The sequence below is a fragment of the Sciurus carolinensis genome, chromosome 15, assembly GCF_902686445.1.
Source record: "Sciurus carolinensis chromosome 15, mSciCar1.2, whole genome shotgun sequence".
In the NCBI taxonomy this organism is placed as follows: Eukaryota; Metazoa; Chordata; class Mammalia; order Rodentia; family Sciuridae; genus Sciurus; species Sciurus carolinensis.
This window is the reverse complement of record NC_062227.1, coordinates 5,839,518-5,854,410: the sequence shown is the minus strand read 5'-3', so window position 1 is coordinate 5,854,410 and position 14,893 is coordinate 5,839,518. Positions and strand designations below refer to the sequence as shown.

The following is a 14,893-nucleotide window of genomic DNA, read 5'->3' as shown; positions in this document are numbered from 1 at the left end:
CAGTTCTTCCTGTAAGTCTTTTATTATATTTGGTCTTTAAATCATATGTGCATATAACTTTGATACAGATTAAAATAAAGTAAAAAAATAGATTAAGAATAACAAAAAGAGACCCGCCCAACCAACAGGCCAAGCACAGACGCCATCACTGAGGGAGCCCACCTGACCACCACGCTGAGGTCTGTCGCCATCATGGAGCAAGCCAGCAGACCAGCTAGCCCGCCTGCATCGCGGAGCTGACCAGAGGTTTCTTTATAGGCTGGTGCAGGCATTTTGAATTACTCCTGAGGGCGTGGCCATCATCATCGGAAGGGCAACTCCCTTCCTGAGACACCTACAGGAGGCTAGAGGACCTTTGACAAGACCCAGGAGTCAAGAAGAGGAGGTATTGAGAGACTTGGGACCAACTCAGAGCCACCGGGTGAGTCTCTCCCACTGGTCAGGCTCCCTGGATGGGGCAGTAGTCCTGAAACGCAGGGAACTTCATGGAGTAGAGTGGCCCAGTGAGACTCCCCTGCTGGAGCCCAGAACTCAGTCAACCAGGAGCATTGCAGAGGAGGGCCACACAGCGAGAGGCTTCGACGCAGAGTGAGGGTCCGAGGCCCAGGCAAGTAGCTCCAGTCCCCAGGGAACGTGGCAGAGGAGGGCTGCTCAGAAAGGGAGTCCCTCACAGGGATGGGCTCCCCAGCTGAGGCAGTAGATCAAGACCCCTGGGAACATCACACGGGAGGGTTTCCCAGTCCAGGTGGCAGTTCTGGACCGAAGGGAACTGCTCAGAGGAGAGCTGCCCAGAGGAACTTCCCCACCGGGTGAGTTTTCCCTGCTGGGCGAAGCTTTCATACCAGGGCAGTAGAACCAGAGACACAGGCCCAGATCAGACGTGCCCCAGTCTGCAGTCTAGTTCCCCTCTGGCCAACCATCAATCAACAAGTGGAGGCACCTCTGCCCACTGACAGGGAATATACCCCACCTGAAAGCCACCACCCCTAGAGGGGCAACTTCCTAGTGGATCACCGCATTATCAAGTTCCTCCACGACTTCAGGCTACTGAAGGCTAAGAGGTGAGTTATTGGAAATCTACAGAGACAATATTAGTCAATACAGAAAATCTGCAATATCCCAGAGTTTCACTACTAGAGGGGTAGATACCTGAACAATATGAGAAAACAAGGGAAGAAAATGTCCCAAACAAACCTAGACGGTATAGCAATAAAATCCAATGATAGCATGGCAGAAGAAATGTCAGAAAGAGCGTTCAGAATACACATAATTAAAACAATCAGAGAAGCAAACGAAGAGATGAAAGAGCAAATGCAGGCATTGAATGATCACACCAATCAACAGTTAAAAGAGCAAATAAGGAAGCAAAAGATCATTTCAATAAAGAGTTAGAGATATTGAAAAAAAAAAAACAAACAGAAATCCTTGAAATGAAGGAGACAATAAACCAAATTAAAAACTCCACAGAAAGCATAACCAATAGGATAGAATACCTGGAAGACAGAACCTCAGATATTGAGGACAAAATATTTAATCTTGAAAACAAAGGTGACCAAACAGAGAAGATGGTAAGAAATCATGAACAGAATCTACAAGAATTATGGGATATCATGAAAGGGCCAAATTTAAGAATGATTGGGAATGAGGAAGGCGTAGAGAAACAAACCAAAGGAATGAACAATCTATTCAATGAAATAATATCAGAAAATTTCCCAAATCTGAAGAATGAAATGGAAAAGCAAGTACAAGAGGCTTATAGGACTCCAAATACACAAAATTACAATAGACCCACACCAAGGCACATTATAATGAAAATATCTAACATACAAAATAAAGACAGAATTTTAAAGGCTGCAAGAGAAAAGAATCAAATTACATTCAGGGGGAAACCAATACGGTTATCAGCAGATTTTTCAATCCAGACCCTAAAGCTAGAAGGGCCTGGAACAACATTTTTCAAAGAAAACGGATGCCAACCAAGAATCTTATACCCAGCAAAACATACCTTCAGATTTGACAAAGAAATAAAATCCTTCCATGATAAACAAAAGCTAAAAGAATTTACAAAAAGAATGCCAGCATTACAGAACATTCTCAGCAAAATATTCCATAAGGAAGAGATGAAAAACAACGATGTAAATCAGCAAAGGGAGGAACTACCCTAAAGGAACAGCCAAATAAAGGAGAAACCAAGTCATGTCAAAAAAAAAAAAAAAAAAAAAGAGCCAAATGATCAGGAATACAGATCATATCTCAATAATAACCCTGAATGTTAATGGCCTGAACTCATCAATCAAAAGACACAGACTAGCAGACTGGATTAAAAAGAAAGATCCAACAATTTGCTGCCTGCAAGAGACTCATCTCATAGAAAGAGATTCCCACAGACTAAAGGTAAAAACATGGGAAAAAACATACCATGCACATGGACACAGCAAAAAAGCTGAAGTATCCATCCTCATATCAGATAATGTGGATTTCAAGCCAAAGTTAGTCAGAAGGGATAAACAAGGGCATTTCATACTGCTTAAGGGAAGCATAAATCAGCAAGATATAACAATCATAAACATCTATGCCCCAAACAGTGGCTCATCCATGTATGTCAAACAAATCCTTCTCAATGCCAGAAATCAAATAGACTGCAAAACAAAAATACTAGGTGATTTTAACATACCTCTCTCACCACTGGACAGATCCTCCAAACAAAAGTTGAACAAAAAAACCATAGATCTCAAAAACACAATCAATAATTTAGACTTAACAGATATTTATAGAATATACCATCCAAAAAAGAGCGGATACACTTTCTTCTCAGCAGCACATGGATCCTTCTCTAAAATAGACCATATTCTATGCCACAAAGCTAATGTTAGCAAGTACAAGAAGATAGAGATACTACCTTGTATACTATCAGATCATAATGAATTGAAATTAGAAATAAATGACAGAGTAAAAACCAGAAACTACTCCAACACCTGGAGATTAAATAATATGCTACTGTATGAGGAATAGATAACACAAGACATCAGGAAGGAAATTAAAAAATTCTTAGAGGTAAATGAGAACAAAGAAACATCATATCAAAATCTCTGGGACACTATGAAAGCAGTACTTAGAGGAAAATTTATTTCATGGAGCGCATTCAATAAAAGAAGAAAAAAATCAACAAATAAACGACCTAACACTACAGCTCAAAGCCCTAGAAAAAGAAGAATAGAGCAACACCAAAAGTAGTAGAAGATAGGAAATAGTTAAAATCAGAGCCGAAACCAACGAAATTGAAACAAAAGACACAATAGAAAAAATTGACAAAATAAAGAGTTGGTTCTTTAAAAAATAAACAAAATTGATAAACCCTTAGCCACACTAACAAAGAGAAGGAGAGAGAAAACCCAAATTACTAAAATTCGGAATGAACAAGGAAATATCTCAACAGCCACGATTGAAATACAAAACATAATTAGAAGCTATTTTGAAAATCTATACTCCAACAAAATAGAAAATCTTGAAGACATCGACAGGTTTCTAGAGATATATGAATTACCTAAACTGAACCACAAAGACATACACAATTTAGATAGATCAATTTCAAGTAATGAAACAGAAGAAGTCATCAAAAGCCTACCAACAAAGAAAAGTTCGGAACCAGATGGGTTCTCAGTTGAGTTCTACAAAACCTTTAAAGAAGAGCTCGTTCCAAAACTCCTCAAAGTATTTCATGAAATAGAAGAGGAAGGAACCCTCCCAAACTCATTCTATGAAACCAATATCATCCTGATACCTAAAACAGATAGAGACACATCGAGGAAAGAAAATTTCAGACCAATATCCTTAATGAACATCGACGCAAAAATTCTCAACAAAATTTTAGCAAATCGCATACAAAAACATATTAAAAAGATAGTGCACCATGATCAAGTGGGTCTTATCCCAGGGATGCAAGGTTGGTTCAACATTCGTAAATCAATAAATGTAATTCACCATATCAACAGACTTAAAGTCAAAAATCACATGATTATTTTGATTGATACAGAAAAAGCATTTGATAAAATACAGCATCCCTTCATGCTCAAAACACTAAAAAAAATAGGGATAGTGGGAACATTCCTTAACATTGTAAAGGCCATCTATGCTAAGCCCATGGCTAATATCATTCTAAATGGTGAAAAACTGAAAGCATTCCCCCTAAAAACTGGAACAAGGCAGAGATGCCCTCTTTCACCACTTCTATTCAACATTGTCCTCGAAACTCTAGCCAGAGCAATTAGACAGACCAAGGAAATTAAAGGGATATGAATGGGAAAAAAGAAGAACTCAAACTATCCCTATTTGCTGATGACATAATTATATATTTAGTGGAACCAGGAAATTCCACCAGAAAACTTATAGAACTCATAAGTGAATTCAGTAAAGTAGCAGGATATAAGATCAATGCTCATAAATCCAATGCATTTTTATACATAAGTGATGAATCTTCAGAAAGAGAAGTTAGGAAAACTACCCCATTCACAATAGTTTTGAAAAAAATAAAATACTTGGGAATCAATCTAACAAAAGAGGTAAAAGACCTCTACAATGAGAACTACAGAACACTAAAGAAAGAAATTAAAGAAAACCTTAGAAGATGGAAAGATCTCCCATGTTCTTGGATAGGCAGAACTAATATTGTCAAATTGGCCATACTACCAAAAGTGCTATACAGATTCAATGCAATTCCAATTAAAATTCCAATGACATATCTCACAGAAATAGAGCAAGCAATCATGAAATTCATCTGGAAGAATAAAAAACCCAGAATAGCTAAAGCAATCCTTAGCAGAAAGAGTGAAGCAGGGGGTATCGCAATACCAGACCTTCAACTATACTACAAAGCAATAGTAACAAAAACAGCATGGTATTGGCACCAAAATAGACAGGTAGATCAATGGTGCAGAATAGAGGACACGGACAAAAACTCAAATAAATACAAATTTCTCATACTAGACAAAGGGGCCAAAAATATGCAATGGAGAAAAGATAGCCTCTTCAACAAATGGTGCTGGGAAAACTGGAAATTCAGCAACAGAATGAAACTAAACCCCTATCTCTCACCCTGCACAAAACTCAACTCAAAATGGATCAAGGACCTTGACCAGAGACCCTGCATCTTATAGAAGAAAAAGTAGGTCCAAATCTTCAACTTGTTGGCTTAGGATCAGACTTCCTTAATGGGACTCCCATTGAACAAGAAATAAAAGCAAGAATCAATAACTGGGACAGATTCAAACTAAATAGCTTTCTCTCAGCAAAGGAAACTATCAGCAATGCGAAGAGAGAGCCTACAGAGTGGGAGAATATCTTTGCCACTCATACTTTAGATAGAGCACTAATGTCCAGAATATATAAAGAACTCAAAAAACTCTACACCAAGAATACAAATAACCCAATCAACAAATGGGCTAAGGAAATGAACAGACACTTCACAGAAGAAGATCTATAAGCAATCAACAGATATATGAAAAATGCTCAACATCTTTAGTAATAAGAGAAATGCAAATCAAAACTACCCTAAGATTCCATCTCACCCCAATTAGAATGGCGATTATCAAGAATACTAGCAACAATAGGTGTTGGCGAGGATGTGGAGAAGAAGGTACACTCATACATTGCTGGTGGGGCTGCAAATTAGCGCAGCCACTCTGGAAAGCAGTGTGGAGATTCCTTCGAAAACTTGGAATGGAACCACCCTTTGACCCAGCTATTCCACTCCTCGGCCTATACCCAAAGGACTTAAAATCAGCATACTACAGAAATACAGCCACATCAATGTTCATAGTTGCTCAATTCACAATAGCCAGATTGTGGAACCAACCTAGATGCCCCTCAATTGATGAATGGATAAAGAAACCGTGGTATATATATATAATGGAATATTACTCAGCGATAAAGAATAATAAAATTATGGCATTCGCAGGCAAACGGATGCAGTTGGAGAATATCATGCTAAGTGAGATAAACCAATCTCAAAAAAACCAAAGGATGAATGAGTTTACTGATAAGCGGATGATGACACATAATGGGGGTGGGAGGGGGGCAAGAATGGAGGAAAGAGGGACTGTATAGAAGGATAAGAGGGGTGGGAGGGGTGGGGGGGAAGAAAAAAATAACAGAATGAAGCAAAAACTATTACCCTAGGTAAATGTATGATTACACGAATGGTATGCTTCTACTTCACGTACAAACAGAGAAACAAGATGTATCCCATTTGTTTACAATAAAAATGAATTTAAAAAAAGAATAACAAAAAGAATAATAAAAAAAAGAATAACTCATACTATATAGTATGCTTATCTACTCTGGATTATCTATGTTCAGAGGACTATTATCACAAAAATATTTACTCAAATGAAATATTATTTGAAAAATCTATCAAATTAAAGCCATTTGAACTAATAAATACAACAAAATAAACAAAAATTATAATATTTTGATTCCTCTAGTCATATAAATAAATGATTAGTAGTTACAGAATTCTTGCAATTCCTTAATATTTTTAGCAGTCATAGAAAATACCAACTAACAAATATTTCTTCAGTAAATACTATGTGCCAAAAGTGCAATAAGCACCAAATCACAAAAGTAGAAGTAAAATCTATAATAAAGTGCTTATAGTCTAAAGGGATAGGCAGGTAAAGAATAGTTAAAATATGAATGGTGCTATGATAAATCAACTTATTACATTTACCTAACTGTATGAAGTCTTTTGGGGTGGCACAGTATCCTGGTTAAAAACCCACACATGGTCAATGTTTAAACATCCATGACTAATTAATTATGTAGACGTGAACAAATCACTTAATCACTTCATGCCTTTGATTACTCTGTCTTCTGCCAGCATCCATGAAACAGTAACATGTTAACTTATTAGTTTGTAAGGGCTAGTAAGACCTGAAAAAAATGGTGCTCTAAATCCAACTTTACCAATAATTACATTAAGTATGAACAGTTTAAATATCCCAAGTAAAAGGCAAAGATTATCAGCATGGATTTAAAAAAGCAGGATTCAACTATATACTAACTACAGAGATTCACTTCAAATATAAAAAAGAAATGTGAACTAAAAAGATGGAAAACTATATTCATGCAATAAGCGTAATAAGAATCTATTGTTACAGGTATTAATATCAAAGGTAAACATTATTAGAAATAAAGAGAAACACTTTTAAGTAATGAGATCAGGAAAAAAAAATAACAGTAATTGCACATATGCCTCATAACAGAGCCCCAAGACGCATGACTGAAAGCTGCAGACTGTAAGGAGAAATAAGTCTAGGATGTCAACACTTCTCTCTCAGAAATGTAAACCAACTCAAAAGAAAATCAATAAAGATGGAGAAACTTGAACAATACCTTAACCAGCTGAGTCTTATTAATATGTATAGAACAGTATACCTGACAACTGTAGAATAAATTTTTAAGTGTACATGGATCAGAAAAATGCAATTTACTTTACAAGATACCACTATATACTCACTAAAATAGTTAAAAATGAAGACTGACAATGCAAACACGGTGAGGATGTGCAGCAACTGAACTGTCTCTAAGTACAATGGTACAACCACTCTAGAAAATGGTTTGGCAGTTTCTTCTAAAGTTAAACCTTCACTTACCCTAAAACTCAGAAATTCCACTCCCAGGTATTTACCCAAGAGATATGAAAGTATAAGTCCCCATCCCCCCAAAAAATGCTTACAAACAAATATTTCTTGAAATTTTATTTATAATAATTCCAAACTAGAAAAATCCAAATATACATCTTCAAGTGAATAGGTAATAAAATGTGGTATACTTATTAAGTGGAATGCAATTCAATATTTAAAAAGAACAATCACTGATATACTCAATAACATAGATGAATTTCAAACATGCTCAGCAAAAGATAGCAGAAACAAATGAAGAGTACTTTCTAATTTCATTTCTCGTCTGTAGTGACAGAAATCAAACTCGATAGATAAAGGTTGGAGAAGGGCAGTCTGGGAACAATAAAAATATGGTAGACCTTGTTAGGGATGATAGTTGAGCTCAAGTATCCATTTATCAAAAGCAGAGGTTAGTCAACTACAGCCCCAGGGCCAAATCTAGCTTTTGGCCAATTTTGTATGGTTAGCAAACTAAGAATAGTTTTTACACATTCGAAGGGTTTTAAAACTTTAAAAGAATTATATCTGACAGAGACTATAGGTAGCCCCCCAAATATCTGGGTTTTTTGTTTGGTTGGTTGGTACTGTGGAATCAACCCACTGAATCACATTCCCAGCCCTTTTTAATTTTAAGGCAGGGTCTCACTAATTTGCTTAGGCCTCGCTAAGTTGTTGAGGCTGGCTTTGAACTCCTGCTTCAGCCTCCTGAGCGGCTGTACCTGGCGCAAAATTTCTGGCACTTGACAGCAAAAGTTTGCCAATTCTTAGTCAAGATTCATCAAACTACATATAGCTGTTCTTCAGTATCTGCAGGGAATTTTGTCCAGGAGACAAAATTCATGGATGCTCAAGCTGCTCATATAAAATGGCATAGTATTTGCATAAAACCTAAGGCACATCCCTCCATATACTTTAAATCACCTCTACATTAACTTATAACTAATACTATGTAAATGATATGTGAATAGTGGTTATGCTGAATTGTTTAGGGAATAATGGAAGGAAAAAAAAAAAAGCCTGTACAAGTTCAGTATAGATGCATTACTTTGTAAATATTTTCAATCTGCAGTTAGTTAAATTCCCAGATGCAGAACTTCCAGGTATGAAGGGCTAACCATACTTAAAATCAGTATTAAGTACTTTGATTCAAATTAAAGCTCATTAAAATTGATTTTAATAAAACTTTCCAGATGGGTTTGAACAGTCCATTTTAGATTTACCCTGTTATTTTTCCAGATGAGTTGACTTACCCAAAGTTACATAGCTAATTGGTGGCTTTTCTGTCTTAAATATATTTCATGCTTATAAAATTAACAAAACAGCTACTGATTGTTGTTATTCTTCATTTTTTCTTATGTCAAAGCATTTTTATGTGATTTGAAAATAACCTTTGAAAAATAACCTGATTTTCTGCCATTAGGTCTTTCATTGACAGTAATTGACTATATACTCTTTTAACAATTTAAAGTCATTCAGCAAGTTTTTCTAATGCCATACTAGGTATAAACTGTATCCTAATAGGCAGAAATCTGAGCTAGCAATGGATCAAAGTTAATAATTTTACCAAGGCCCAAGCTGTTGCTGGCACAACTATGAAGCGTTTACCCTGACTACCATATTCCCTTGGTCAGACTGTTATAAAAGCCTTGCCAAAATAAAATATCACAGACTGGATGTCTTACATGAGAGAAATTTCCCAACAATTCTGAAAGCTAGAGATCTGAGATCAAGGTGTCAACCGCTCTGGGTGTCTTCCAGACCTCTCTCCTTGGGTTGCAGATGACTGCCTTCTTGCTAGGTCCTCATACGTGCTTTCTGTGCATGCGTGAGCTTGGTGTCATTTTCTTCTTACCAGGTCACTAGTCACGTCAGATTGTGGCCCCACCCAATGGCCTGATTTCTATTTAATCAGCTTACTGAAGGCCCACCTTTAATACAATCACATCCTTAACTACTGCAGCTGGACCTGTCCGTACACATGAATCTGGGTAGTGGCACGATTCAGCCCATAACAGACCTCTTAACAGTCTTTCTCCATCAACCTGGCTCCCCTGTCTGCACACAGACACACCAGAATACTAAAAAATGCAAATCTGATCATTTTCATCTTCTCTGTAACATACTAAAGCACTTCAGAGCACTCTATTGCTCTGAAGATAAAGACCAGAATCTCCTGTAAGTGACTTTCAGTGCTCTTTATGATATGCACCTGCTTACCTCACCTCTGACAATTTAGGCCATGGTACTTCTGTGTGTGTGTGTGTGTGTGTGTTTGCACACGCATTTTGCCACTCTCCGTTCCCAGGAGATTCCCATTATTAAAATCATTCATGAATTCTGGGCTCTGCATAGGCACCATATGCACAAAAGATTGTAAACAAGTCTTAAGAGTCTTTAGCAGACACATTGTTTAGAGAGATCCTGGCTGAATTTGGAAATCAGTGTAAGACACTGTGGAAAACCTGATTGAGGTCTTCTCTTTGCAGAGAATAAGTAATTACAAACTACATATTTTAATAAATGTGAAATAAAACAAGCTAAAGAAAATTTAGTGATTCTAAAAATCATAATATAAAGGGATAAATATAACTGATGCCAGCAGAATGTTAATGCAATCATTCCCATTATATCCATTACCTGTTAAGTTCATCCAGACACAAGCGCAGCGTTTCATAAGTTGTTAGAGCAATTTCACATTTCCTCTGCTTTATCCGGAGCAGTTCATTGTCTTTTTTGTTACCATGTAAAACAGTGACTCTGAAATACCCCCAGGTATCTAATTCATCCTTCCAGTTGTAGAGGACAGAAAGAGGAGCAACTATTAAGAACATCTAAAAGGAGAGGAGAAACGTTTGGTGTTTTTTAAAAATGAAAAATGCCAAAGTGAAATTCAAAATATCAACAGTCCTTTGATTTAACTTTGATTTTGACACTAGCAAATAATAAATACAACTGAGTGACTGGCTATATTTGGTCATAAAAGACCCTTAAACACTAACTATTCTGTCAGAACAAAATAGGTACCCAACGTTGTCCAAAGGAACAGTTATTTTTTGATTTCCACTCACAGAAGGCACTGAAAGATAAAAAAGAAACAGCTCCCCAAAAGAGTAAAATCAGGAAGCCAGTAAAAACTTCAAGAGCCAAGTGGGTACTGTGAATACACAAAACAGGCCAAGCACTGTTCTTGAAATAGATGTTCTTCTGGAATACTCTGCCTTTTCATTTTCCAAGTCCATTTCATCTATCCCTGTCTCAGAAAACCTCAGTTGAAGACATGGAAAACTCCCTGGAACACTGAATCAATGAGAAGGAAACTCCACCTCTCTTAGCACTTTATAAGTAGCCTCCTTATATTTACTTCCATGTCCTGTATTCCCAACTGTGACCTTTGAACTTAAAGACAACCTTTGAACTTATTCTGTGGCTCCCATCCATCCTATCTTGCAACCTAGAGTCAATGTTGCAGAAATTGCCCCCAATCTTCCCTAAAGAACTAGATTTCTATTTTCAGTAGACCACATCTATGGGCAAACAAAATATTTCCCAGAATTCAAAAAACAAGCTATACAAAGAAACAAAACAAAAACCTCTTCCTCAACCTTACAGCTCTCTAGCTACTGCTCCATCACTCTACTCTACAGCAAGGATTTTCAAGAGATGCTTGTTATCTCAACTTTCCTCCTGCTCCTTCTTCAATGGATGCGAACAGGACATCCGCCCTAATGCCTCTGCTGTACTTTAGGAATGAAATGTCCCCCAAGGGCCCATGTGCTAAAGAACTGGTCCCCAGCCAATAGAGCTGTTAGGAAGCCTGACTTACTGAGAGGAAATTAGGCCATTGGGGGTGTACCATGGGAGGAGACATTGGGACCCCTGACTCTTCTGTCGCTCTCTTTCACTCCCCAGCCACGATGACATGAGCAGCTTCCTCTGATATGCACTCCAACCATGCTTCATGGACCAACCAACCACGGACTGAAATCTCCAAAACTGTGAGTCAAATTAAACCTTGTCTTTTTATGAGCTATTTATTTCAGGTATTTTGTCACAGTGACAGAAAGCTATCACAATCTTCATCAAAAATAGTCCTTTTAGTGTTCTACTGATATTTCCTGTATAATTCTGTATACTGCTGTCACCAAAAACTTCTAAGTTTTCAATGTTTTAATTTCTCACTATTACCAATATTCCTAACCTGCACCAGTAAGTTTCTTTTATAGTTTTATAATTCTTACTTGATAGAGATGATACAATTAAACATAATGAAAATAAAATAATAATATACTGCTCTAAATGCTGCCCTCTCTCCTGTGCAACATTTCATCTAAGCTATAAATCACCTGTAAAAGTCGAACCTGTGACTATGTTTTGGAAAGACAAAGATGACTAACCTCCTGAATGTGAGAGTTCCTTTCCCCATCCCATCATCAAACATATATAAGTATTTTCTTGTCATATTTGGTTCATTTCAAATAACTTTGCTCTTTGGAGTTTATCCTATGATTCCATTTTTCTCCTACTTTCAAAGATAAAATCAGGGCTTTAAGAACTAAGTCCAATTATAGATCTCCCTTCTAATTTTGTATATTACCAGATGAAAATACTAGATCCAAATTCCACCTGAGTCCTGATAATAATTTTCCAATTTCAGCAGTACCTATAACACAACTGCAATACCAAGAATTTATCCAACAGCCATAACTGCACAAGTTGCCAAGGTAAATGCATAAGGATGTTCACAGTAGCTTTCTCTATAACATAATCTTCTTGTTAATAACAGGGAATAAATAAATTGTTTATGGTAAATAAAATAATTGAAAAGTACTTATGTTCATTCACCAGTACCGCTTCTTATGTTGGTTTTGTCAATGCCAAAAATAACCTCTTCCTCTGTATTATGAATTTCACTTAGAGTCTCTAAAGCTTTATCATAAAAGATAGTAATACTTTAAAATAAATTTACTACTATTCATTTTCATACAGGCTAAACTACAATCTAAACTTAGCCTAAATCTAAAGAATTCTTCCAAGAATAAGTATTTGAAATGCATAGTTTGTGTCTTTTCCTTTAGGAATCTATTCTTGGCACATCTATTTCATACATTTTTTGACTATTATTCAGTTGAAAAGTTTTTAAATGTATACAAGATGTATCATATCCCACACGCATACCTCAAATCTACCACTCCTTAATTTGTAACTTCAATTAACTAAAAGGTGGGGTTCAAAGAGTTCTGACATTAATTTTTCAGGATTCTGTTGTAATTCTGGCATTAACATAATAAGTGTAAATAAACTGATTTCTTCTGTAGCTAACTTTCAAAAATGCACATTGCTTTAAATGGACCAATACAGATGGCTCTTTCCAGAATTTCATCAGTCATAATTTTATTTCTATTTACTTCTGGGAAATACTATATGATGTCAATGATGAACTTCTTAAAAACTTTACAGTTCAGATGATTAACTGAACACATGTATGTGCTGATGCCAATGAAACAAATATAAAAATAAATCTGTAATAGTGCCAGAACGCCTAGAGGGGCACCACCAGTAGATCAAAGCAGTGCCGGAGCAGAGGAGAACCAGCATAACCTGAGAAATCCATCCAGCATCTATGAAAGAGAAAAAAATTTTTAAAAAGGCCATTTTCCTAAAAGGAATCTGAAACAAGAAGCAAAACAAACTGTCACAGAGCAGCTGAGGCTGTTGCAAGGACTGGGTCAAGAGAAGAAATTGCCGAGTGACTTTAAGAAGGTACAAATAGCCATGTGCCAAAGAAGCTGATTTTACAATCAGTCCCCAGCTTCCCCTACATAAAGTACTGGGAATATTTTTATAAAGTTGAACTTACTTGGAAGCATTCTACAGTGAGCGTTAGGAACAATGAAAATTTTTGAATTTCAAAGATAAAATGCTAAACACTCTCAACACTACCAAAAAAATTTTCTTTTCAAGGGAAAAAAAAAAGGTCAGTTCAGCATTGAACCCTCATATGCAATATGGATTAACAGAACATAATAAAATGATTTTGGTAAGCTCACAAGCTAAAACTTTAAACTTAAACTTCTACTGCAAATAAACTGCCAATTAAGTGTGAGAGCAATACACAAACAAGAATTATGAAACAAGAATTGAAGATGTTGAACAAGCAAAGACCAGTACAAACACAAAAAGAAACGAACGAACTCAAAGTCACAGCAGGAAAATGTATTATATTTCTCTCAGGTTCCAATTCCTCAAATAAATCAATCATAACAGTATCAAGAATTTTAACAATGCAATTAACAAAATGATTAAATAGAAATACTGTGTGGCCATAATAACAAAAGAATGTAAGATAGAAGTAGACATTTTAAAACAACAGAGACTACACAAAGCACAACATCACAGCATTAAAAACACTTAACCATGAATTTAACCCCAAAGAAAACACTGAGGCTATATTATCTATTACCTATTATATAATTTATTATATAAGTGTGATGGGCTGACAGATCTGGCTCCATGAGAATGTTATAGACCAGACTCGAAGGAAAATAACTAAACAGACTCCATTTTGCTCTGAGACTCCATGTTATGTAGGAAATAAACTTCTCCCATGGGAACACCCCACCTCTGTACCCATCATCAGTTACTTGGTGTGACATGTTTAATAATATACAATGGCAACTCCTATGTAGTAAAGAATTGCTCTCTTTTGATTCCTATTGCTCCTAAACAATGTACCATGTAAACAGTGATTGTGTGGGTGTTAGTAACCATTCTTTAGTTTGTACCTAGGTAAGGGTCATTTTGACCCACTTCCCCCTCTGTCGATTATCTCATGATGTTAATGTGTAATTTCGAATCATAGCAACAGACATTTATAATGTGATTTTTGGTATAAGGACCCCTACAACCCTGTGGTTGGGGCTGTTCTCCCAATAGCCATTTTTGGGGGCATTGTGTGAGACAGTCAGCTGGCCGGCTTAATAAAGACTCTCAAATTTGGACTTGTCAGTGGTGATCGGTCTGTACTTAAGTTGCACCCCACAACACTAGTAAAAGTAGTAATAAGGGCTGGGGTTGTGACTCAGTGGTAAAGCACTTGCCTCAAGCATTATGAGGCACTGGGTTCGATCCTCAGCACCACATAAAAAAATAAATAAAGATATTGTATCCATCTACAACTAAAAAAATATTTTTAAAAAAAGTAAGAAAACTAGAAC

The 14,893-nt window shown here is 36.5% G+C and overlaps 1 protein-coding gene across 3 annotated transcripts in view; it reads right to left on the bottom strand.

The window, feature by feature from the left end:
- Ercc6l2 (ERCC excision repair 6 like 2) overlaps window positions 1-14,893 on the bottom strand; it is a 112,354-nt gene that overhangs the window by 81,167 nt on the left and 16,294 nt on the right. For all 3 annotated transcript variants that reach the window (XR_007105151.1, XM_047526135.1, XM_047526133.1), the window contains exon 4: window positions 10,317-10,510. Coding sequence is in view for 2 of the 3 variants with exons in the window: in XM_047526135.1 (XP_047382091.1) it covers window positions 10,317-10,510 (194 nt within the window). In the remaining variant the exon portion in view is untranslated. The remainder of the gene's footprint in view (window positions 1-10,316; window positions 10,511-14,893) is intronic.